The sequence below is a fragment of the Nematolebias whitei genome, chromosome 9, assembly GCF_014905685.2.
Source record: "Nematolebias whitei isolate Nwh7 chromosome 9, NemWhi1, whole genome shotgun sequence".
NCBI lineage: Eukaryota > Metazoa > Chordata > Actinopteri > Cyprinodontiformes > Rivulidae > Nematolebias > Nematolebias whitei.
The window spans coordinates 45973187-46000329 of NC_056506.1; the positions used below are offsets into that span (position 1 = coordinate 45973187).

The 27143-nt window shown below is 39.8% G+C and overlaps 1 protein-coding gene across 1 annotated transcript in view; it reads right to left on the bottom strand.

Moving 5' to 3' along the window:
- LOC119414298 (contactin-associated protein-like 4) overlaps positions 1 to 26394 on the bottom strand; it is a 146300-nt gene extending 119906 nt beyond the window's left edge. Inside the window, exon 1 of the mRNA XM_037681392.1 lies at positions 26316 to 26394. Coding sequence (XP_037537320.1) covers positions 26316 to 26394 — 79 coding nt within the window. The remainder of the gene's footprint in view (positions 1 to 26315) is intronic.
- Between the last annotated feature and the right edge of the window lie 749 nt (positions 26395 to 27143).

Sequence of the window (27143 nt, forward strand, 5' to 3'; positions counted from 1 at the left end):
AAAAAGTAGAAAACATAAAGAAAAAGACAAGTTTAGTGTCTTATGTGTAAAGTTTAACTGAAGAAATCATTTGATCTGATTAACGTTTGGGGTCAATCCAATTAAAAATGGCCGCCACAGCCACACGATGCTAGAAAACACAAAAATAGTTAAACCTCAGCCAATTTTACAGATGTTAAGGTTAAAATTAGTGAAATAGTAACTGATCGTCATCCTCAACACGTACTTTGACCTCTACCCATTGGCAACATAAAACTTTATGACTGTTGGAGTCAATCCTGTTAGTCTGTTAGCAAAATAGCTCATAAAACACTGAATGGATTTTTAATGAAACTCTCAGATTGCCTTCTGGAAACAATCTGATTCAAGATGGCCACCACATTTTACGAACATATTTGCAGAAGTAAACACCCAGAACAGAGGAACTGGATAATCCAGCTATTAATCCAGATATTAAACTGTTTTTTGTTGTGGTAGTAGCTGAGTCATCCCCTGCAGAAACTCTGAGGGCTCGACAGGGGAGAGGGCGGGCCCTAGAAACCATCTTATCACCAGCAAACTGGTTGGTCCACTATGGGAGTGTCATGCTAGTGGGACTGAGCTTGTTTGTGACTCCTCTGACTGATTAAGTCCTTTGGATGAAGGACGAAACGTCTCAAAAAGAAAAAAAAAAGAGAGAGAGAGAGAAGCCATCCAGGTGACCTGACTGAACATTGTTGGACTTTTTTACCTGGATTATTGAGCATGAACTTTGACGATCTGAGCTCTAACAGATTTATGTATTTAAAACTCTGAGGCATCGTTGGCATCATGACTGTAGAAATTCTGCAGCGATGCAAATATGCCTTTTAAACTTTTGTATTGATGACCACCTTTCAAAAACCAGTGAAAACATTTTAATTAGAACTTTAATTATTTTAATGAGCACCATTCTTTAAAATTTAAACTCAACTTTATCTGTGTCACCTGACTAAATAAAAGAAGCTCTACTAAAGACCAGATTTACAGATAAAACAGTCTATTTTCCCCTCCATTTGCTTTACACATCGAGTTTTATATTCTATCCTGGAAAGATAGAAGGAGCTGATTAAAACTGCTGAATAATTCAGCAGGAGTCGGTGTCTGCGCTGAGCTGCCTGTGGCCCGACTTGTTAATTGATTAATTGAAATTCAGAGCAGTGTAGTGAGCTAACTAATACCCTGAAGGTAAGGACATGGCAGGATCGCCCCTATCATAGTTTAATTAGCATAGCTTTGACATGTAATTAATAGAACAGGATGAGAGAATCTGATCAGACTTCAGACCAGCATATGGCACCTTCTGCACCGCCTACCGTGCAGCCTCGCCGGAGCTGCAGACATCAATCCATCAGTCACTTCAGTCAGCTGCAGAATGTGCAAGCTGAGATTTAAAACAATATATTGTTGGGACCTGTGCCCTTTGCTTTTAGCTGGTTTTTGTGTTTTTGGGATTCATGTTCTCTTGTTTATTCTTGTGGGGTTTGCTTTGTGTTTTACTCGTGTTCCCCTGTTCCACCATCGTTCTCCCAGGACTTTTCCACAGTCCCATTCTGTTCATCAAACCACCTGTTTCCATTTTACTGACAAGCTACTTTTCCAATTTCCTCTTCAGTCCCAGCCTTTTTAAAATCGTTCTCACAGCCCAGCTGCACTCTGGCATTGTGTGTGCTTCATGCCCAAGTTCTGGTTTTTCCCCACAAGTCTCCTTGAGTTGTTTTTGTAAGTTATTGCTGCCATGTCAGACTTTTTTTTTTACATATAAAATCTTCAAATTTTCCATTCAAAGTCCTCGTTTTGTCAGCATTCCTGGGTCCAAACTGTACAAATTATGACAAGTATGTTCTGTATTACTAAGATTATAAGATGATTCCAGTTCGGTGGCCTCAGGATTCCATCTCTGCTCTTTGTAGATGATGTGGTCCTGTTGGTGTCATCGTGCCGTGATCTCCAGCTCTCACTGGAGCTGTTAGCAGCAGAGTGTGAAGCAGCTGGAATGAGAATCAGCACCTCCAAATCTGAGGCCATGGTCCTCAGTGAGAAAAGGGTGGACTGCTCTCTTCAGGTCGAGGGTGAGGTTCTGCCTCAAGTGGAGGAGTTCAAGTATCTCAGGGTTTTGTTCACGAGTGAGAGAAGAATGGAGCGTGAGTTTGACAGAAGGATTGATGCAGTGTCTACAGTATTGCAGACTCTGTACCGGTCCGTTGTGATGAAGAGGGAGCTGAGCTGTAAGGCAAAGCTCTCGGTTTATCGGTTGGTCTACGTTCCTACCCTCACCTGTGGTCATGAGCTCTGGGTAGTGACAGAAAGAATGAGATTGCAGATATAGGCGGTTGAAATGAGTTTCCTCTGCAGGGTAGCAGGACTCTCCCTTAGAGACAGGGTGAGAAGTTCAGATATCAGGAGAAACTCAGAGCAGAGCCGCTGCTCCTCCACATGGAAAGGAGCCAGTTGAGGTGGTTCGGGCATGTCTGACTGGGAGGAGACCCCAGGAAAGACCCAGGACACGCAGGAGAGACTATAGCCTTATTTGCATGGGATTAGTTTTACCGTGGGACCACATATTATTTATAATAATTACAGAGATTGTCTGTGTTGTTAATCTCGTGTGAATCGGCCATGTCAGTAATTTGTAAAGTAAAAATTCCCCTGCAAATTACCTACTATATTTTGCTGAACTCCAAGGTCCTGTGATAATACTTATCCAATGTGAATAGGTATCTCTGTGAGTTGGACAGAAATGGGCAGGATCTGATACGTAATTAGGCAGTTTTTCTTTTAGTTTAAGCAAAATCATTTGGAAAAACATAAAACAAGGCTATTGAAAAATAAACGTGCCGCTTGCGTTGGCTTTTGTAGACGCTACTTCCTTCACCGCAAATGACAGCAGGTGCAGAGATGCGCGCGATCAGTTGTCCCATCCGTCCATCCATCCATCCGTTATATTTATCCGCTTCTTTCGTTTCGGGTAGCGGGGATCACTGGTGCCCATGTCCAGCCATAACTGTGCGAGAGGTGGGGTACACCCTGGACAGGCCGCAAGTCCATTTCAACCGGCAGGTCAGCAGACATGCGCGGCCGGTGACAGGTTGTCCATCTGAGCTTAACATGACTTTTTTTTACCTCTTAAATGGGCTGGTCAGACCTGCCTCCTCCTCAACAAGTAGATTAACACAATTTTTATTGTGCATTCTTATTTAGTTTTCTTTGTGCTGATTGGTAAAACCACATCAAAGCCTGAGACCGGCCCGACCCGCACATTAAGCACATTATATGGACCGGCCCGGTCGTGACAATGCAACGCGTTAACATCATATCCAGAAGATGTCCATAAATTTCAGCTAAATCTCAGGCTTTGGTTATCCCATGCGAATGTGCCACATAAAAAGCAGACGTTGGGGAGTAATTTATTTATTGCATGTGGTCCCTAGATAAAACTAATCTTGTACAAATAGGGCTTATGTCTCTCGGTTGGCCTGGGAATGCCTTGGGTCCTCCCAGAAGAGCTGGAAGAGGTGGCTTTAGAAAGAGATGTCTGGACCTCCCTGCTCAAGCTGCTGCCTCCACGACCCAACTTTGGAACAAGCGGAAGATGATGGATGGATGGATTATGAAGAGTACAGTTTCTGTCTTGACAAATCACTTTAAATTATAGTGTTATTGTAAATTAAGCAGACGCTAGACTGTAAAACCAACTTTGTTCCCAACGAACCAAACTGTTGACATTTCTACCTTTCTTTGAACAAACCTCCATGTTCTTGTACAGAGCCTGCTCCTGCGTAAATCAAATCACACAACAGCATCGTTTATTTTTAACTTAGTATTTTCATCAGTTGTCTAGCTTTCCATTTTTATTCTTTATTGTTTTACCTGTGTGAAATTGTGTGTACTACGCGTGCTCCTATTTGCCTCCCAGTTTGCTGCTGATACACTGGAATTCCCGAAATGAAGGACAAATACGAGGCTTTTTCTACTTTATTCCATTCTATATTAACCTGCGCTGGTGTGGAAACTTAAATAGACGTAATATGAGAGTTTTAAAAGGGCTAGTTGGCTTGATAGAATCAAAACTGATTGTACCTGGAGGACAAATAGACCCCTCATTTAAACGACTGAGTACTTAAATCCAGCTGTTTAGCCTGAATTCATACTCTCACCCTAAATAAAAAAGTCAGAAAAGGTCATGTCCACTAATTCATCTTTGATTTGTCTTGGGGATGGGGGGGGACATTTTCCATATAAAGGAACATAAGGAAAAAATAAATAAATAACCTCCATCCATGCAATGCATTTTGTAAAGCGCCCAGACCCATTTTTCCAATTTTTTTTTCAATTTAGTATTCATATACAAAAACACCCCTGAGACAGGCATTAAATAAAGCTAAAATTTAAAATAAAACAAAAAAAATAAAACTTTTAAACGTCTCAGTGGATTAGAAAAGACATTATGTGTCCACAAACAGCCGAGTCTATTTGATGAGACTCCCTAATTGAACTGCGTTACATAAAATGGTTCTTGTAAAACTTTTATTGCTTTTTGGCTTAGAGTTTAATGAGAAAATGTATGCAATGTAATTTACTGCTCTATTGTACTATAAATTAACCTATAAACTGCTTATTTCAACACACAGTCAAAAAGAATTAACACGAATAGCTCAGTTTTAAGTCAAATTAAGGAAATCTGTCTCAAACCAAAACTAAATAATTCTAATAATTCACATTATGTCTTATTTAATTTGATTACATTTTAGAGATATGTGTAGTTTTAAAACAAAAACATTTTCTTGAACAACGTGGCGGGGTCTCCAAACAGTTACCGAATTTTTCAGCCGATAAGTCACGTTTTTTGCATGATTAGCATGCCCTGCGACTTATATGCCGAAGCGACTTATTTACGGATTTTTTCCCATATTTATAAACCAACTATTGGCTGAGATAATACCATTTTCATTAATTCTGACTGAAAATATTGAACACTACCATTTTCAGCCGCTAGATGGCATTCGAGTTGTATGGCATGCCGTTGTGTCATGTAATAGTTAAAAGTGGCTATTAATGACACAACTGGCTTGCCATAGACTGCCACCTTTGTTCAGCTCGCTTGGAGCAACCGTCAAATCAGCTTCATTTTGTTGCGCCACCCAGGCGAAATTAAGCTGATCTGACCATTGAAGTGCATTTATTAAGTAAAAGTTCAACTGAGACACACCTTTGCTATAAAGTCGTGCAAACTAATAATCGTTTTAGGTGCTTATCTTGTTAAATTTTAAAGAAATGCACCAAGGCAGCAAATACTTCTGAAAACAGAGCTGATTTGACAGTCAAGGTGCATTTATTAAGGAAAAGTTCAACTGAGACACATCTTTACTATAATTTTGAGCAAACAAGTAATCGTTTTTAAGTGTTAATCTTGTTACATTCTTGTTAAAGTCCTCCCGTGCACAAACCCGCAGCCGCCATTTGGCAGCCAATTGATTTTTGGCACAACACCGGCCCACATTTCCGGATTGTCAGTGGTGACGCTTAACAAACACGATGCGTCAGCGGTGATACATAATAGATACGACGTATACGACGTATACGACAAAACGACGTATTTATGGATTTTTCCACTTTATTTGGACTGATGCGACTTATAGGGTAGCGCGACGTGTATGACGGAACATAGGGTAGCTGAATTTACAGAAAACTATAAGTATAACTGTAAAATAAAGTCTGTGTATGTATTCATTTAAATGTGTTTAAGGATTTAATGAAAACTAATCACAGCTGTAACGTGATGAACATCATGTCAAAAGATAAATACTCCAGAAGTCATCATTTGTCATTTTCTTGTATCAAAAAGCCCGCGCAACAGAATCTCAGTCAACGCACTGCTCACAGTCCACTAATCAACTATAGAAGCAGAAAACAACCGTCCTCCCATCTGCAGCTGTCACAGCAACGAAATGATGCGTGTGTCAGCGTGGGAGACAGAAACGATCAAGACAGCAGAAAGGAAACATTTTAAGATCTTTAAACTGCCAGGTCTAACTTGTTTACAAGCTCGCAGAGCGTTGAAAGGAACTACGGAGAAGCACGACTTTCGGTTCAGTTCAAACACTTTGCAGCTGAAAGTATGAAGCGCTGCCTGTGAACCACAACGACAGAATGAAGCAGATTTAGTTGAAGAACGCTCCGGGCAGCATCACTTGTACTAATGGCTCCAGCGGGAGATGTGTACAGGAAAATACTACTAATCTGCCGGCAGCTGTAAGTTAATAATAGGAATATATTTGCTTCCTAATTGAAAACATTTTTTCCCATAAAAACAGAAAGTTGTGTCAGTCAGGCAAAACGTGCAGAGATATTAAAAGCGACCAGGCGTCAGTCAAATTAAATTAAATGAGACACAAGGGACTCTAATAGGCAGATAAAATCATGCTTTGGACATGTTGGAATGGATTTTAATGCAGATCAGTACCTGTTTTATTAAAATGCACATGAAAATTGTTTAAAAAAAATTGAATCTGGGACAAATACACTTAAAATGAGAAACTATTTTCTAATAAAAATGTCTAGACATATTCAGTCCTCTCCTGCCTCATTCTTCTATTTCATTGTTTCTGTTGTTTTTCCAAATGTCTCAGTGGTTTCTGAAGATGTCTGAGATGACTGTGCAGTAAACTCACTCTTCATTTCTATCAAGTTCTGAAGTACTTGAATTCAAGGACTTTCACAAGGACTTGAGAGAAGGGTTTTTTTTTATGCTGGTGTAGCAGCCAAATAACAAATGCACTGAGCTCACAAACCCTACAGAGAAGCAGACAAGGTGTCCGAGGCTGATGAGATGAGTGGAGACACCTGAGCTAAACAAGAAACAGGTGTGAATGGGCGAGGCAGGACTGAGGAGAAGGAAATGACTGAAGAACTGTGTAGAAACATGAGGAGGCACTGAAAACAAAGAGAAATACAGGAAATAAACGTGAAAATTCAATTAAAATGGAGGGGAAATGTACAGAAACACGGATCAGGACAGTTGAAATGTTAGTTGCTACCTGCAGGTTTAAGGTTCCTGAAGCGTTTGCAGCACATCGTTACCTACAATCTGCAAAAGTGAGAAATAATGCTGCAAAACACAAACTGACAACTCTCACTTTGCTTCAGACCATCGAAGCTCTAAGTCTAAGAGCACAAAACTAGACGGGACAATTTTCACATCAGCAGCAAGCTGAAAAAAGTTAACATTAACTAGCCATCTATCCTTCGATTATCTTTACACGCTTCTTCTTTTCCAGGTCATGGGGGTCCGGGATTCATGGCTAAGAGGCAACAGCTCCACCAACTGCACCACCGTGCCACTGCTAACGCTAGCAGCTCATAATATCAGGACACCAAAGATTCAGCTTCGATAAATAAAATTAAAGTTTTAAAGTGAAAAATCAATGAGACTGTAAAAATACTGTGGAGCAGCCGAAAACCAGTCAGTCCTGACTAAAACCGTGAGAAAACAGAATGGAAAAAGCTGAAAAAAATGAGATATTAAAATAAAAAATACATATTAAAAGCCTGCTCCTTGAAGAAATGCACGTCACCCGCCTCTTTTTAAAACCAGACAGAGTTTTAGACTAAAAGTATTTTATGTTAGGAAATGAAAGAACTGTAGCAGGTCTGGTCAAATCTTAGAAATTTAATTTAATTTATTTGTTTCTACAGCACTTTACACAACCACAGTGATGGTGACCCAAGTGCTTAACACAAACAGTAATTCAAATGACAACAAGTTAAAAGCAAGAAAAAACCCACAGTAAAATAAAAACAGAACCAGAAATGTCAACACATATTTAAGTACTTGAAGCCTGTTGGAATAAAAAAAGTCTCAAATAACGAAATAACGTCACGCTTCATGTCATGTGACATCACAACATATTACCACAATAAACATAAAACTAAGTGAAGTATAGACACTTCTGGGTTTGCTAACGTCAGTTGGTTGTGGCAGCCATCTTGTTATGGATATTTTTACTGTATAGATATTATATAGATCATTGTTTAAATATTATACAGATTATATTACAATAAATATTGATATAGATCTTATTACTGTATATATATTATATAGATCATATTATATATATATATATAATGCTATAGATATTATATAGATTATATTACTATAGATATTGATATAGATCTTATTACTGTTTCTCTTTTACATTTTAATACTTTTGCTGGATGTAACTGGGACCCTGTGTACATAGTCTCATTCCACCATATGTACCACATGTGGTGGAATGACAAATAAAGAACCTTGAATCCTTGATCTTGAATCCTTGAATGTGGAATGGCTGTAAACATTGGATGCACTAACTGTGGTCATTTTTTGGACAATATTAAAGTTAAAACTTAATTAAAAAGCCTGTGAGCTGACCATAAACACAAAGTCTTTCCCAGCAGGAAGTGAAACTAGAGAAGCAGTTGAGAATGCCAGGAGAAAAACGAGCTTCTCAAATATCTTCTCTTTGCTTTCTCTTCGTTCTATCTTCTCAGTAAATGCTACACTTTTGTTTTTCCTGCTTGTCTCCGTCTTCCTGTCCTCTCCTTCTGCCATCACCTTCATCTCGGTCCCCTCAGTGGTGTGAGGCGAGGTACCCGGGGAGCAGACGGTGCTCACACATGAAGCAGAGCTAATGGGGGATCAAACGGGACAAATAAAATAAAACTGTGTGACAAATACTTGTAGCTTGTTGCATGCAGACCCTGAGGCCTGACGCGTATCTTCTCATGTTCACTGTGTTCCTTCTCTTCCATCCTCATGCACGTTGCTGTCTCGTTGTGTATATGTGTCTTTAATCCTCCATCTTTAAAGACCACGGACGTCCCCTCTAATACAAACAGAGTGGCCTTGTTTCATCTCATCAACAACTGCTGCACAGCATCAGAGCAGCAGGCTGCAGAGCTGCGGTCACGCTTTCCTGACCTCATAAAAAAAAAGACTCAGCTGTGACGGCATTAAGCTGTGACCAGCATCTATTTTTGTAATGAGGGCACGGGAGAGACAAAACTGCGAGGTACGCCGTTACGCTGCTGCACCGAGGCTGAACTCACGTGTTGGAGTGTTTTAATAGGGCCATAAGCATGATAATAAGAGGCCACATTACATGTTTTCAAGGTTAAGCTTGTTGTTCTAATGTGGGGAGGACATGTGAAAATGTGACATTTAAAGTCCCTCAGCAGTGTGTGTGTCGGTGACGCCACCTGTTCCTGACGGCAGTTTGATGATGTTGAGTCATTGCTTCATCATTTTTAGAGGACTCGGTGGACTGTGACAGACTTTTCTCAAAGTTTACCATAATTAGTGAGAAAAGGGTGACAACTATAAAAGTCTGCATCAGTTTTAGGCCAAAGTTGTTTGGAATATTTTTTTCTGACAGTGTTGGAGCCGTTATAAGGTTCTAATAAAAGCACAAAAAGATAATTTGCGTTTTCCAGCCTCACTTTATTTGTCCTCCCCAGAGAGAGGTATATTTTGCCACAGCAACAACAAACATCTGTTTCAGCCAATAAAAAGCAAAAAACTTCTGCTGCACTGAAAACCAAAGTATTTTTGACTTGTTACCAAGTCGGCAGCTGCATCCCCTCACCCACTTTCCATTTTCTTACCTCGTTCAAAATCAGCTGCATAAAGATGTGAAATGAAAGCACTGACTTTATAAAAATAACGATTGCTCAATCACTTCTCCACTGCTCACAGAATACCACACACACACTACTTCCTAAAGTTGGGTCAAGGCCCAGTGTGGCGCATAAAATCAAACAGAATGAAAATAAAAATGGTTTTCACATTCTCTGTTAAAAAACACAAAGGTCAAAATTATTTTTAACAGTATGAGCATGAATAAAACTGTTTTGTTATCAGCAATGAGCATTGATGTCATCGGCAAAGTTTCTTTATATGAACCGGCAAAATTTGGAATCACGAGCTTTGGGGCAGCTGTGGCTGAGTGGTTAGAGCAGTCATCCACTGCAAGAGTTGGGGGTTTGATTCTGCCAGCAGTCACATGCCAAAGCGTCCCTGGGCAAGACACTGAACCCCTCATCACCTCCGATATGTGTCCCTTTGGGGCATGAATGTGATAAAGCACCGATTAATCTTTGTACAGATCTAGTAGAGTGCTGTTTGAATGGGTAAATGAGGCACAGATTGTGTTGTAAAGTGCTTTGATAAGATAGAAATGTGCATTTATAATCTACCATTCTGCCACTTTTATATTGTGGGCTGGGAGGAAAACACTTTTTAGAACCGTTGTTCCAAAGACAACAAAGTCCATGCTCAATCATCCAGGTGTACAATCCAACATTTTTCAGTCAGGTCATCTGGACAGTTTCTTTTTTTTTTTTTGTGCTGAAACGTTTCTATCCAGAAGGCTTCATCAGTGAAGGAAACACTCAATAAAACTGATTCTTCCCCCAACAGCTTACTCCAAAGTGGAACAAACCAGTTATGTTGGTCCCAAGATGGTTTATTTGGTATGTCCCCTCCTCTTGTGTGTTTCCTTGACTGATGAAGCCTTCCGGATTGAAGGGAAAACATTTCAGCACAAAAAAAGAAACTGTCCAGATGACCTGACTGAAAAATGTTGGGTTGTTCCAAAGAGTTTTAACTGACGTAAAACAGTTTCGACTTATTTTATGTTTATTGAAAATTGTACACTAAAACAACAAAGTCCATGCTCAATCATCCAGGTATACATTCCAACATTTTTCAGTCAGGTCATCTGGACAGTTTCCTTTTTTTTGTGCTGAAATGTTTTCCCTTCAATCCAGAAGGCTTCATCAGTCAAGGAAACACACAACACAAAACTGATTCTTCCCCCAACAGCTCACTCCAAAGTGGAACAAACCAGTTTTGTTGGTCCTAAGATGGTTTCTTTGGTACGCCCCCTCCTCCATTGCCGGCCCTCTTCCTTGTTGACAGTCGTGTCAAACTGGTTGAAAACAACAAAGTCCATGCTCAATAATCCAGTTTCCTTGACTGATGAAGCCTTCCGAATCGAAGGCGAAACATTTCAGCACCAAAAAAAGAAACTGTCCAGATGACCTGTCTGAAAAATGTTGGATTGTATACTGAAACAATTTCCTCAAGGAGGAGTTTCACCTCCTAGATTGTTCATGATGCAAAATTCTCTGAACCATCCTTATTTAATATTTGTTGAAACTCATCCTGATCCAAATCGACCCTTGTCAGGGGTCATGGTGCCAGAAACTAATTGCTTTATTTATGAGCTAAAGCAAATTAATATTTTAGAGGGTTATGAGGAGTTGGAGCCTATCTCAGCTCACACAACAAAAGGTCAGGTGCACTCTGGACAAGCGTAGACGATGAAAGGGACTGCCTAACCTGATCACTGTAGAAGAAATGAGGCGCAAAGTCAAACCTCATGGGTCTAAAGTCCTGAGTTTGAATCATACATGTCGTTTTGGGAACTCTAAGGATTGACTGTCCCTAGTGTTTTGGAATGTTCTTATATTAAAACAACAAACTAAATAAATTACCCTTAAAAAAACAGCCTGATGATAAATCCTTATTTAATAATTAGACATGTTGGCAAATGTCATGACTTGTTCTTCAGACGTTGCGAAATTGATAATGAAGTCTCTGCCATGTATTTATTTTTATGTTGTACTGCTAATTATATACACATTAGCTGCTGATTATTTTTACTTGCACTTCTCATTAACTACAGATTATCTTGCTGCTACTTGTCACTTCAAATAATCAGTAATGCATCATTAGTCCATAAATAGGAAAACTGACAAATCTTTATGAAATGAAACGTTGAATACTTTTCTGCACTTGTCCTGACTTGTTCTGCAGGAGGCACCCTGGACCATCATGAGGCCAAAAACTGCACAGGACAACAATATATGTGCTTTTTTGGTGATTTTATTTAGTTTATCTTGGTATTATTAATTTTATGGTTTATGTTTTATTTTTGTCCGTTGGGTTCTGTTGTGTTTTCCTGTTCAGTTTAGATCATTTGCATTTTTATACAATATTTCAATACAGGGTTTTATTTGAGTATTCTGGTTCCGGTTTTGTTTTGTTTCCCAGTGTTTAATGTGCCATCTTCCATCCACTCTCAGCCTCGGTGTTTGTCCAGCCATCCTGCCACCCTCACCTGTCTCCAATCAGTATTCAGCACAGGTGTTCCCACTTTCCTCTCTCACTCAGTTTGGTATTTAAATGTGTCTCTGTCCTCCTCGTGTTCCACTCATGCTCTCCAGAGACTGTGTTTGTTGCTGCCATGTTGGGTTTTTGTTTATTTGAAAGAAGTCCCTCCATGTCTGCCTGCATCTTGGGTCCAACTCCCTACACCGACTGTGACAACACTTTATTTAATTTAGATGCTTTAACGAACGAACGTGCATGATTTTGAATTGTGGGAAATAACAGAGTATCTGTAGAAACCACATGCATAGGTGATGACTTGCAAACTTCCTAGTAAGACCACAGCAGAGATTCAACCCACCTTGTCACCGTGCATCCTGTAACTGGAAAACATTTACTCTAATAAATCACTAAAAATCAGAAGTAAATCCAGAATGATGTGGTGGGTAAATCCTTTTAATTCTCAGTTAAGCAATACTTGTATTTTACAACTGCAAATACCATTTTCATACATTTGTCTAATATAATTGGTTTAGTAATCGAGCACTAGCTCCCATGACCCAATAAAAACAAGTGGGTGAAGAAATTAATGAATTTGTGGATTTTGCTTAAATAGCAGAGTTTCATTAATTTGTTTTGTCTTGAAAGTTGTAAAAAAAATTATTGTAGTTTTTTTTTCTCCATAATTTAAGCTGGTCTGATAAACCTTTAGACATTTAAACAATCTAACTTTAATTATGTTTATATTGTCAGGAAGCCCTTCTGTATCTTTAGTAAATGTTGGTCACATACACATTTGTGACTTTTATTATAAACTGTTGCAGAATTTTCAAGTTAAAAAAAGTTTTCTTAAAAAAAAAAAAAAAAATGATTTCACTGTTTTATCACTCACTACTTTTAAATAATCTTTAAGTAAATAACTAAATCGCCAACATGGTCAGCAGGTCAAGATATCGATTGAATAAAAACGCATTTAAATGAGTAGCGCCTTTCAGGACACTCAAGAACTCTGTACAGCTAAAAACCAACATACAGCAGAAAAACAGTGTAACAAATGAGTTGAGAGGAAAAAATTACAATAAAATGAAACATTAAATTAGAAAGCACTCCTGAGAAAAGTAAGGAGGATATGCTAATCTAAAGGGATGGGTTTTCCAACCAGTTCTGAACAGTGAGAGAAGTGATGTTTTGTAGTTCAGAGGGTAGAGCGTTCCAGAGGTGAGGAGCAGAGCGGCAGAACGTCCTGCTCCCCACGGTGGTGACACAGGTGAGGTGGGCAGAAGGTACTGAGAGGTGGAGGGAAGAGACGGATCTGAGGCAGCGAGAGAGGGTGGAGATCTGCAGAAGGTAACATGGAGGAGCGAGATTGTGGATGGCTCTCAAAACGTTTGAAGATGATGTGAGAGTTTAAATGGGCGTGAGTGAAACTGCTGCAAGATTATAGGAGGAGGTTTGGGTGAGGACACGGGTCAGCAGAGTTCTGAACCATCAGCATATCAAGGGGTTTATTAGGGAGTCCAAGAAGAATGGAAATGTTTGTCAGGTAGTCTTTGATCCAGGTGATTGTTGAGGCCTCCACCTGAGTCTTCTGGAGTTTCTGACAAAGCAGATCAGGCTGGATTGAGTTAAATGCACTGGAGAAATCAAAGAGCATGACTCTCACCGTGCTGTGTGATGGCATCTTCAACTCCAAGTCCACGCCGATAAGCAAACTGCAGTGGGTCCTGATATGTGCTTGTTTGTTTGTTTAGTCAGGTGGGCCAGAAGGAGTCTCTCCAGGACCTTCATGATGTGGGATGTCAGGGCAACAGGTCTATAGTCATTGAGGACTGACGGGTGAGTTTTCTTGAGTCTGCTGTGAGCAGATGGGTATGATACAGCAGCTTAAAGGCAAGCAATCAGCAGCATGGGTAATTAGCAGCACAAATAAAGTGACATATCCTCAATTAAAGTGTCATTACAGGCAAGATGCAAAGTTTCTGGTGAGAGGGTTCTTGTCATTGTCAGTGTGAATGTTAGTCATCCTGCAGAGTAACACTGGGTGAAAGAGCCAAGAGATGGGTTAGGAGATCAGCAGAGTCATTCATCAGAGTTGTTTGGTTTTGTCGAGCAGTATAGATGGTTGCAACAATAATGGGAACGGAGCTGGAGAGGAGACGTATAGACTGCTCGAAGGAAGGAAAGCAGGCGTGTGCACCGGTGAGACCTTCCAATTCTCGCAGCGAGTCGCAAAACCTCTTCCACGTTCAGAGTCGCAGGTTTTTGGAGACGTGAACAAATCCCTGTGCTGTGAACTCGCTGAACTTCAGGTCAGAAATGAGATCCTGGATAAGGTGACCCTTTCTCATGAGAGAGTGGATGTTCAAGAAAAACGAAGTTTCCTGTGGAGTAGTTGGTAGCAACTGGAGCTTTAGGCAACCTGGTTAGGACAGCAAGCATGCTGTTGTTATCAACCCAAACTTTGTTGTGTGGAGGACGATGAGAGGAAGACCAGATGGAGTTATTGGATTGGACTTGTAGGTGAAGCTAAAGCATGAGCCACAAGGAATATACTGTATCTCAGACGAGGTAAGAAAGCAATGTCCTAATGAAGAAGAGCTGTAGGAAATGCATTCTGAAGGAAATGTAGGCGAAGGAGATTGGCCGCCTAGTAATGAAGGAGTGCAAACGCCAGGTGGTGGATAAACAGCTGGAGAGTCCAAACCAGAGCGGGCAACAGGTAAATCCTTATTATCCACGTGATGGAGAGGAAAGTGAGACCTTCGTTGACGAGGAGGAAGCAGATGCTTACAGCAGTAATTCCAGAAAAGAGCAAGAAAGAAGCACAAAGCTCTGCGAGCAGCGGCAGCCAGGACCTGCCGGGGTTCACGCGTTCAAATGTAACTGGGAATAGACGGTAGTTCGTTTCCAGCCCCTCGGTAAAGAGTTCCAAGGTCGAGGTAAAACTTTAGTGTCCCCAAGATAAAACTTAATTCACAATTTTCGTGTCAGAAAACCCATTACATTCACATGATTGCACATTTACATAAAACATTACCGTATGTGTTTCATCAAACCAAATCTGGTATGCTTGTTAAAATCATAAAAAACTGATATGACCAATGGTTATGGATCTACATTACAAGTGATTCCATGTAACTTTACATTTATGTTGCCTGAAGACCTTTCCATAAATGACATAAAAACAAAATGTGAAGAGCATTTATGCTGAGCTTTCCTTTACGTTGCCCTCTTGTGAACAAACGCAGGAAGTTTGCATGAAATCTAATCAGATATTTACTTGTACCCTGAAATGTTCATTAAAAAAGCATAAATTATCCTAAAACTTTTATAATGTGGTTCTGAATTTACGCTGTTCTCTAAATTTTCCTTGCGAGATCAATCTTCAAGAATATGTAGAATAATTTGTGAGCGTTTGGATTTTATGAAGAGCTCGTAATTCTTCAAGAAAGCCTCCACAGAATAAATTAAAATATATCTTTTAATCGTCTTCAATGAGTTTGTAAACCATCACTGAATTCATCAGTTAATTATCTGTTGTTTTTCGTTCAGCTGCTTCCCTCTGCAGGGGTCTTATTCCAGGATTTCTGGTGTTTATTGAAGATTATTCTTGTTTATTTCTGAGTTTTATCATTTAATAACTTCACTTACTTCCATTCACTTGACGATTCTGTCATTACGGTAACAGAAAAAGTCGTGCCTTCCTAAATGCAGCAGATGTGCTGTGAGTGGGGACGTATGATGCAGCGGGACCTTCCTGATTTCTGGTATCTGGTTCAACTAACCCAAATGAGGCCACCACTTGAAACACCCCATGCAAAACATCACTTTCAAAGGGAATTTAAAAAAAAAAAAGGTTTAACATCTGTCATTTACTGCACACATTGCTACAGTAACTGACGATTAACATCTGTCAGAGATGGGGACTAAAGAAGAATAGATGACTTGTTTTTAAGGCCCAGATAAAAATGAGGACAACTCTTTATGACATCTCAATCAGTTTTTAGAAGAGAGAGGACACATGCAAAGGACAGCTTTAGAAGTGAGCGCAACAATCGGTCATTTAAGTGTAATTTGACTGATACACAAGACAAAAACTCTCATTTACAATTAAACAACCAGGTTTAAGAAGAAGCCTTTGTATGAATAAATGATGGCGTGTTTGGTGATTGTAACTTGACTCCATGTAGTTCGCAGGAAGTGACCAAAGTGGTCAGCAGGTTAAAAGAGCAGCTCGTTGCTCACTCCAAGCACTAAAGTAGTAAAATTATACTAAATTACTAATTTTTTTAATTTTTAACTATTGTATCAAAAGTTGTTGGTAAAATTATGAAACTATAAGTGCTCATTATTTTATGTCACCGTTTTATTGCCTTATTCTTTTCCCCGTGTCCGTGTTGTGAGCAAGCAACATGCTTCCATTTTGGTGTGTGGCTGCAGCTACCGGGCAGAAGAAGGGTCTCTATTGAAAATTGGGTTGCCATGTCAAAAAGATGGCTGCCACCACCATCTCTCTCGCTCTGTGTGTCAGGTACTGAGGAACCTGGTTTAGCTTGGGATGGCCAATATTAATCTGTATCTATTGTTCTGGTCTTAGATACGATTGCTCCCCCCACTCACCGGCATCTGTCACTCTGTGTTGCCTGGAACAAGCAAAATGACAAACCGACCTCTGTTCTTACACACAGTGTAACTCCTGCCCACTTGAATTTCTTGCACCATAAACATTAAGGTTTACTCTCATTCCCTGTAGAGTTACAGTCCAGAAAAACACTCATCTCAAAAACTGCAAACATTCACAATTCAAATCTCAACCACGTGTGACTTTGTATCGCTGGTTTTAGTTGTTTTCAGTGATTTTTTATTTTTTATTTTCTGCTGCCAGTTTCTGCTTCTTATTATAATTGGAGCACCTGTGTCCACTCAGTCACCTCTTCCTGTACAGGAACCGCTGGTATTCTTGGGTTTTCCTGCCATGAATCCTGAACGGTTTGGGAGATGAGCCTGGTGCCTTAAAAGCTGTTCCATCTGGAAACGGACTCTAATGAGCCTGCGTTTGGGTCCTGTCACCAGAAATTGTGACAAAGAACTCTGTATCTTTTCCCTGCATGAAATGAATTTCACTAAAAGCGAGAGCACAAATTATGTTTCCACCAATATAGAAATTAACTGAACCCATCTATTAATCTGTTCCTTGTGAAAGCAAGAGGATTTAATAATTGTGCAAAAATTAAAAACATGTTGTAGCTTGTAATTTTACTAATTTTAACCAGCTAGACCTTGACCACGATGATCGCATATGGTTAAATACATTAGAACAAAGAGTGGACTCTGAGGTGTAAGTGGCTGAAGGGCAGCTGAACATTTTATTTTTCTCAATATTTAGTTTGACGCTTTAAATGCCATTCCAAAACATTTTGTTTAAAGATGCATACTCTGCAGTTTTGAGCTGTAATTTGATTGTTTGTGTTTGTAATAAATATTAATGTACTCTGCCACATGTTGATGCATTGTTTCCGTTTTGCACGTCCAAATATTGTCTGAAATTTATTCACAGAAATTATTTTGCTACCTTTTTTTTTATTTACTTTTCTGTTAGAACATACATGGTCTGGTATATAAACAGTATACAATGTTGTGCACTGTATCTGCAGTACTTTCCCTTATTCTTATTTAGAATTAGCTAATTTGTTAGCTTAAAATAATATTTCAGTCACCTTTCATATTCTATTACTGCATTTACATGTAACTGAATTACTAGCAATATAGTTCAGTGTTTTCCAATTTAAAAAAATAACAACCAGGCTTTTATTGTCATTTTCTTCAAAGCTTCCTTGTCTCTGGATGCATAAATACCCACTAAGGAGCTCTAATGTTCTTCACCACCCTCGTCTTTCTGACCACTACAGCAATAAAGAAGGCATTCAGAGTGGGAATACTCAATAATTTACAGCCTCGGCCCGAAGAATCAGAGGCAGTCGGTGTCATCTAATCCACAGAGAAGCATCACTGTGGCCAACAGCAGGTTAGATGTGTCCCACTCAGGCAGCTGCATCTTCAACTTAATGTGCTTTATGACACTTTAACCTCACGTCTGCATCATGCATGGAACAAGTTCAATAGATGTATTTATGTGTGGTAGGCATCAAAGCTCTCACTATCATGGATTGATTTGGCACCCGACCGGCATCCGTTTATTTATTTTTTTAATCCTGTTCAGGGTCACAAAAGTTCAGAGGCAGCTTTGAACAGAAGGATATATATATATATATATATATATATATATATATATATATATATATATATATATATATATATATATATATATACACACACGGTTTTTAACATGGAAAAGCCCTGCTGACCAGTATGTTTGGGAACAGAACTTTCTTGTTTCCAGACCAGAGCACTGGTCTGAGTGAACCATGATCAGTTTTTAGGTGTGCGCAGCTTTTTTTGTGTCTGATGCACATAAAGGTGTAAAACTCAGCTTTGCTGCTTACATTCAGGCATTTTTATTGGGGTTTGTGTTCCATCCAAACAATTGGAAACTATTTTTGTTTCTTAAAGTGAGTACGCTGCTGATGACTCAGTCATCCAGGTCATGATCAATCCCAAAACAAAAGGAACAACACAACTAGATGTTTCTCTTCCCATCTGGTTTTATCACTTCAAAAATGTCTGGAATGGAGTTCCAAGCTTTATAGAGCTGCATGAGAGGTTTCGTAAATGTCTTCAGCATCATATGTCCACTTGTTATGTTTTATTTTATTTTTTTTGAGTGACTTAAAGAGAAGGTGTTCATCCTTTGATATGTCCCAGTGGGAGGAGACCTCAGGGCAGATCCATGATTTGATGGAGAGATTATACCTCGCAGATGATCTGAGAACACCTCCCTCTGGAGGAGGAGGCTGCAGATAGAGAAGTCTGAGGAGGCTCTTGTTTAAAATGTCCTCCACCCTTACACCTCACGATCTGGTGATGGATGCTCAGATGGATGTAAAAAAAAAACAGGCAAGTTAGCAAAACACAAAATGATGTTTCTGATTTTGAAAAACTAAAATATTTCCAAGAAACGAGAGTTCCTTGAAGAAATGGCCGTCACCCACCCCCCTGTACGGCAAGGTTTAGAACAAAGGTTTTACACCATCACTTAGCCCTCACTGTATGCATTGAGCATGACCTTCAGCTACTACCACACTGAATTTGTGCTCAAAATCTGTGGAAACAGTTTTCTGGAGAACACTTTGACCTGTGCAGTGCAGAAGTTTAGGATCAAACCAGAAATGTCTGAAGGATTTGATTTAGAGCTACAGCTGCAACAGAAACGAGATTATTGTTATTTCTAAAGGACAATTTAATGATAAACTGCGGGTAAAAAAAAGTTTTATGACAAGTAAAATTAAATCAAATATAGCATCTTACTACGACAGATGAAAAAAAAAGTGGAAATGTCAAATAAAATTGACACAACAGCTCTAATGAATTCCAGTAGACTTTAGAAACGGTCTTCTGTAATGTATTGATTTAATTAGTTAACTTGTCTCCTGCATCTGCTTCAGCCAAGCTCACCTTTAAACACCAGTGACTTCTGTGTCTTATTAATTGAGCTTAAGAGCTGTGGGGAAATCACAGCAAGTTGATCAATAATAGTTGCATTTCTTTCTCTGTTCATCCCTCCAAGCTGATACTAATCTCTGGATGTTAGACGACGGTTGAGACCTCATGTTCTGCTGCATGCTACATTTAACAAGAACAGCTAAATGCATAATACAACTTTTAACCCACAAAGCCCTCAACAACCTAGCTCCATCTTATATTACGAATCTTATTGTTCCATATTTTCCCAACAGAGCACGTCGCTCTCAGACTGCAGGTTTACTTGTGGTTCCTAGAGTTTCTAAAAGCAGAATGGGAGGCAGAGCTGTCAGTTATCAGGCTCCTCTCATGTGAAATCAACTTCCAGTTTCTGTCCGTGAGGCTGAGACCATGTCTACTATTAAGATTAGGCTTAGGTCGTTCCTTTTTGATAAATCCTATAGTTGGAGTCGGCTTGGGCAATAAACTACAGTAAAAAATGCAGTTACAATAAGAGTAGTGTATAAAACAATAAATCAGGGTGCTGTAAAACAGGGTGAAATACTAAAAACAAGAACATAGTTGCTTTGATTTTTCTATTGACATTATCAAATGTTTGAAACCCCTTAAATAAATCAAGGTGGACAACTTCAGTTCTTGTTGAAAGGTGTTCCAGGTTACAGGAGCTGAGTAGGAAAAGTTTTTTTTTTTTTTTTTTTTTGCCAAGTTCAGTCCGCGATGAGGGAACGCTGCAGGTAATGATGGACTGAGAGCGCACGCTGTAACTGCACTGATGGCGTGGCATGTGGGAGGAGATATAAGAAGTTAGCCGTCCAAGGAGGGATTTAGAGATGAACATGAACCAGTGTGAGAACATGCGTGTAGATAATGATGACCAACTGACCAAGGAGTACACCTGCTGGCTTCCTTACAGAGATCAATTTTAATAATTGGCCTTTTTAATTGTTTTCTGAATTGAATTGAATAATAATAAAAAAAACGTGTGTGTGTGTGTGTGTGTGTGCGTGCGTGCGTGTATGAACTACATTCATACTGTGCTGATAAAAGCTGAGGAAAATCTGTCAATAAAATAAGAAATATTCACTAATTAAAGCAGAAATACGTCCAGGCTATTGCTATAACTGTGTTAACTATATTAAGAAAGTGACACCACAGTGACTGAATGACTGACTTTATCAGGTCTCTCTTGTAAATGAGTCCTCGAGGCTCATTGGGACTTACCTGTCTAAATAAAGGTTTAATGAATAGATGAAAAGGTATAATATAGTAGGGTACACTCGGAGGCACCACAGAGTGCAGCAAAACAAAATAAGAAATACAATTGTCTCTGCTAAATTATGTTTCAGTCACTTCTCTACAAAATATGTTTCAACAGGTACATTTGTCCAAAACACTGGTTACATAGAACGCATTTAGTCAAGTCAGATTTATTTATAGAGCACATTTAAAACAGAAACTGTTACCAAAGTGCCTCATTTAGTGGTTTTAGATGCCACAAAGAACCATTCTCTCCTTCGCTCTCAACGAAGACTGCCGCTTTCACGCGCTCCTCCCTTCTGCTTTTTTTGCTCCCTTGTCCTGTGAACCTCCTCAGAGCCTCTCTTTACATATCTTCCAAATCGAAAATGATTATGGATCTGGTCAGCTGGTCTCTCAACGCAATTGATAAACATTTATTCAAGGAGACAGGGTGAAGGAGAGCCCTCTTACCTCGGAAACATAATTGAATTTATGATAACTGGATTCTGCTTTTTTGGAGTTGGTGGAAATCTGGAATGTCGACAAATTCAGAAACGTCAACAGCTGCTTAAGCTTGGCAACAATCAGACTGTGTACGAACTAACTGTGGGCCTGTATCTGAGCTGAGCAGGCAGGACTGTGGAACTTTGTAGCAGTGTTCACGGACGGTTGGAAGGACTAGATCTTGGAGAAGTTGTAAGCCCGACTTAAGTAATCACAGTTCGGCTGTTTGGAGTTGCCATTGAGTGTACCAGCAGAACTGAAGGCAGACATGTCAGTAGAGTCTGCCTGCCTAAAACAATTGTTGTGTTATCTGAGTTTGGCCTCCCTGCTGGCCTTGGATAGGCCAACTTATCTCAAATTGCTCCCCCTTCCCGAGGACATCTGTGTCCTTGTCAGAATTGTGGCGCTGATAGACACTGCACCATCTTATCAGAACTTTGGAACTTTCTGGAGTGTCCATGGACAACTCAACGCCTTTGTCGACCTCTATGCATAAATGTATTATGTCAATGTACGTTGCTGTTTATGCTGCAATGTTGTTTTTGTGCATCTTTTACACTGTGCCCCGGCCAAGACCTGGTGTGAGACATGTTTTTTTTTTTTTTTATTTCCTCCACCCTCGTGTTCTCTTTTCCTCATCTACTCTGTATGTTGTATGTAACAGGTCTCTCTTGTAAATGAGTTCCTGAGGCTCAATGGGAACTAACATGTATAAATAAAGGTTGAATGAAGAAAAGAAACAAAGCAGGAGTTCAAATCAAGTATTTGTTTAAAAATATTGTGTAAAAGCTGCAAGTGTGATTTTCTATTATTTCTGTGTATGTGCAGTATTTGTTCCTGCCAGGTTGAATTTTACTTGTTAAGCATGACATCGTCTAACAGCCTCATAGAAAATGTGATCACCACAAAAGTTTTAGAAAATGAGAACAAGAAGTAGTTAAATGATCAAATTAATCCTCAGTGTCAAACGTTCTTGTTGTTCAAGCATTACTGAAGCACTCAAAACACTCCAGGAAATGTTCAGACTTTTTTATTTAATGCCGAGTCCCTTTAGGCTCTTTAGAGCAGCTCCCAGATGGAGATGGTGTGGATCTCCCCAACAGTCTGGATGACTTGTATGAGCGTCCATGAAGGCAGCAACATGCTTAATTCAGAGCACAGCATGCCCCGAGGCAGAACAGAAGTGAAATCTGTTTTCTGGTGCTCTGAACGAGGAAAAATGTCCCCATTTACTCTGTATGAGTTATTTACATTGTAATTTGCATTGCTGACATGTTGATACTTTATGGTTTTATACTGACATATTTTTTGTCAAACTAAAATTAAACCACTGCGTTGCAAAGTCAGATTTCAAGCTATCTTTAGTGTTTTTATATGATTATCACAGGTACAACCGCTTGTTTTTACCCTTTTTTGATCTGTAAATTACAGCAAAGAGTCTCAAAACAAGAAACACAAGTTAACCATTATCCATTGTTGTGCATGTACAGTTAAGTAACGCTAGTTTCCCAGTACAAACACAATATTTAGTCTTTATGTTACTGGAAATAAACTGCATCATCATTACATCTTCTGCCTTTGATTATGTTTCTGTGCTTTCCTAAAATTATGTTAATTTACCAGAACCATTATTTCCATGCTGTTCTTTGTTGACCATTATTTTTTTGCTATTGTAAAAGCAAAGAACTGTGGGTATATCTTGTACTGATGGTAAGATGCAGTATTTTTGTGTATTTCTGTTACTGTATGTTCATAACCAGTGATTTACCGTAACTTAATATGAGCACTGTTGCCAGTACTTTACCACTGTAATCATTTTGAAAGAATAAGTTTGCTGTTCTTAATAAGAGCTGCAGAAACCCTGATTGATAATAGATATTCATTTCAGCCGTTACAAAAAAGATAAAATAAAAGCCATAAATGAAAAAAATATATTTGACAGCTCCTTGCTAAAGGTATTTTCATTAATGTTAGCAACAGTTCAGGAGTTTGCAAGTTTTTTTTTTTTTTCCTGTGGGTCAACAGCTGAAAAATTAGAGAACATCTTCATTAAATGTCTTCATACTTCCTGCCTGATCAAGTCAGCTGATTGATCTATAGTTTCCTCCCTTTTCACCCTCTTTTAACCTATTGATCTTCTACCAGCTTTACATGGTTGATGGTAGCTTTTTGCTCACTGTAACACTGAACCACCTGTTCACCATTTTCAATTTAAAGTTAAGGAGTTTAGATGATGATGATGATGAAGGAGACTATTGTGGATTTCAAAAGGGACAAACACGCTTACACCCTCTGCACATACAGTAGGAGGATCTGAGGTGGAAGTGGTCCCCACAAGTACTTGGGTGTGCACCTGAATGACAACCTCAGCTGGAGCAACAACACCACCAGCCTGATCAAGAAAGCTCATCAGAGACTCTACTTCCTCAGACGGCTGAGACGAGCTGGACTGGGAAGCTCAGTCCTCACCTCCTTCTACAGGTGTGCAGTGGAGAGCATCCTGTGCTCCAGCATCAACATGTGGCATGGAGGCTGCACAGCTGCAGAAAGAAAAGCTTTGCAGAGAGTGGTGAAGGCTGCACAGAAATCTGTTGGAATCAGTCTCCCCACCATCACAGACATCTACACCTCCAGATGCAGGAAGAGGGCCACCTGCATCATGAAGGACCCCACTCACCCAGCACACATGTGTTTGTCCCACTCCCCTCAGGCAGGAGGTTCAGGAGCATTAATTGTCGAACCACTAGACTGAGGAACAGCTTCTACCCTGAAGCTGTTAGACCCATGAATCTCTAACCAGAAAAAATCACTGTAATGCCACTTTAATTGGATATTTGACACTTTATCTGTGCTGCTGATTATCCATGCTGCTGATTTCATGTCTTTAAGTTGCTGTATTCATACCCATCTACTCACAACAGACTCATGTTCAGGCTGCTGTATATTATTGTTTAGTGTATATCTTAGATCCTTGTATACTGTTTCTTTTCCATATATACTTTATATTATGGTTATTTTTGGGTGTAACTGGGACATTGAGTACACAGTTTCATTCCACCTCATGTACCACATGTGATGCTCACGACAATAAAGGCTCCTTGAACCTCAGCATTCTGTGGCCAATGGATTTAGTCATTTTACTGAGTTTTGTACCCACAAGCTGAAATAAATCCAAGGTTTGAGTGCCACAAAGATTCTTACCCTGAGGACCCCAATTTGTTTTTAGCAACACGTGTTGTTAAAATATTAATTTCTGTTACTATTTTGTTCTACTAATGATCTGTGAACGGTCTTTTAGAAAACATGTGAGGGTTAGTCTGGGCTGCCTCCTCTCCTGCAGTCTTGACTCACTGTGTTGCTGTGGTTTATGGTCCGTGCACGATGGGCGTGCTGCCGTGGGATGTTGTGCAACATAAACTCTCAGAAAATAATGTCACTAAACCAATTTTAAAGCTGGACCAATAGACGTGTTTAAATCTATATATTTGGCTCGTTCAGTTTAAACAACTATGAAGAATCAAAGCGGCAGAAACATGAAAATGAGAAACGAGCTAAAGAAGCAGAACGAGCAAACAGAGCAGCAGGAAGGGCTGGAGGAAGGAACTGAGGCGTTCTGATCATAAAAAGTGCAAAATACATGCAGGAGAGGAAGGACGAAGATGAAGACTTGAAAAGAAAAAGGGAAGCTTAACTGAGCATCTCTCTGATACAGATGCAGCAGGGGGGTGGAGATCCAAGGGGACGAGTGGCACAAAGAGATGGCAGCAGAAAGAGATGAGGAAAAAAGACGAGAGAGAGAGAGAGAGAGAGAGAGCTGGAGCAGCAAGACAGAAAAAATAAGCATCAAGCAGAGAGACGAGTTGAGCTCAGGAGGACAGAGAGTCAGAAACAGCAGGAGAGACGAGAAACAACTGAAGCAGGAATACAGCAGGAGGTAAAGAGACGTGGAAGAAAATATCTGATTTTTCTGTAAAACATCTCTGATCTGATCTCATGGAGGAGATGAAACTTTTCTTTTCACATTTGCTTTCTTTACACATGACAGCCATATTTGTAGTTATGCGAGACCCAGTCTGTTAGAGGGAAACACTCGGGGGATGTTTAAAGACATAAAAGCAGAGAAAACTTTCTACAAGGAAAATGATAACCTGATAACAAATAACGAGGAAAAATATAAAAGAGGTGGCACATTAGAGACGAGTGGAGGAGAGAGATGACATCTTGAACATGACTGCCTCGCTTTAAAACATTTCTCCTAAATTTCTCTCATTCAAATATCACAGTTCTCATTTAAACTACTGTATAAAGTAAAAACACTCAGGCAAGGCTAGTTTAGACCAAGAGTTCATAAAACGAACCATTTTTATTTTGAACAGAACTTTTCTCTCTTTTCCACTCAGCTGCTCAGGAGTTTGAAAACTGAATCTGCAAATACGACGCTGCGCTCCAGCAGATAATCCCAAATGTTTTGGTTCCAATCAACCAGCTCCACTGATGTCTGCCTTGGTCAGATCCTGGGAAACAAGGAATGTAATCTAAAGTAGCATAAGAGCAAAATTCACCTTTTTTATTTAGCCTCAGAAAGATTTGTATTCGCTTGAAAGCACCAAAACTGCAACAACCTTCCACTCTTGCGCATCGCAGAATAAACCAAATTAACATGAGAAGTCAGGCTTTTTGCACGTGGCACATGCACTTTCTATTATCCAGGCGTTGTGACAATAAAATTTAAAGCTTTCTCTTTTCGTCTGACCACCTTTGTCATCCTCCCCCAGGAAAAGTAAAAAGCGCGCGGCCACCTTACCTTCTCCGGTTGTCCCACGCAGGCTCAGCAGAATCCAGACTAGTCGAGGAATAATCCCAGAGACTTTCTTAATCCCCATGTCCTCTATGAATAAAAGGGCGGCTGCAGAGAAAGTCTGCTGCTGCTGCTGGAGGAGACTGACGAGCTCTCCTCTCCAGCTCCAAGAGAGATCTCCTCCAACCCGTCAGAGGAGAGGGATGGAGGGAGGAGAGGAGAGATGGAGGTGAGAAGGGATGGAGGGAGGGAGGGAGCGCACGCTGCGCACCGTTTCAGCTGCTACGCGTTGGAGCGCAGGAAGTACCAGCTGCTGATCTGAAACCATTTTAACAAGTTAAGACTGAGTCTGCTCCTGAAGATGAAGAGGTGAAATAATTATCAAACAATGAAATTCATAACTTTCCCTTTAAGGGATGCATATCGCCCGCCATCATTCATGCCTGAGTTTGAAGCCTAACTCGTGTTAAGAAATGAGTTTCAGCCATTTCGATCAAACCTTAAAAACTGTTTTGTGATTCATGCAATATTGTGATAATTGCAAGATGTTATGGCTCAGCTATTACCGCGTCAAATTTGAGCTCATTACAGTCATCGCTATTATGTTGACTAATACTGATTTAGCTGTGAAAGCCATCTTGAATGGAGTTGACTCTGAAAGGTAATCCGTTGCAGATGTTCATGAGATTCTTTATGAATAAAATTATTTCAATTAGGGGAAAAACATTCAAACCAACCTTCCTACTATCGCCTCTGGTTCTGTGTCAGACGAGACAACTTTAAAAATGTCACTGAAACCTAGAATATTCCAGGATGGCAAGACAGAGCAAGCTG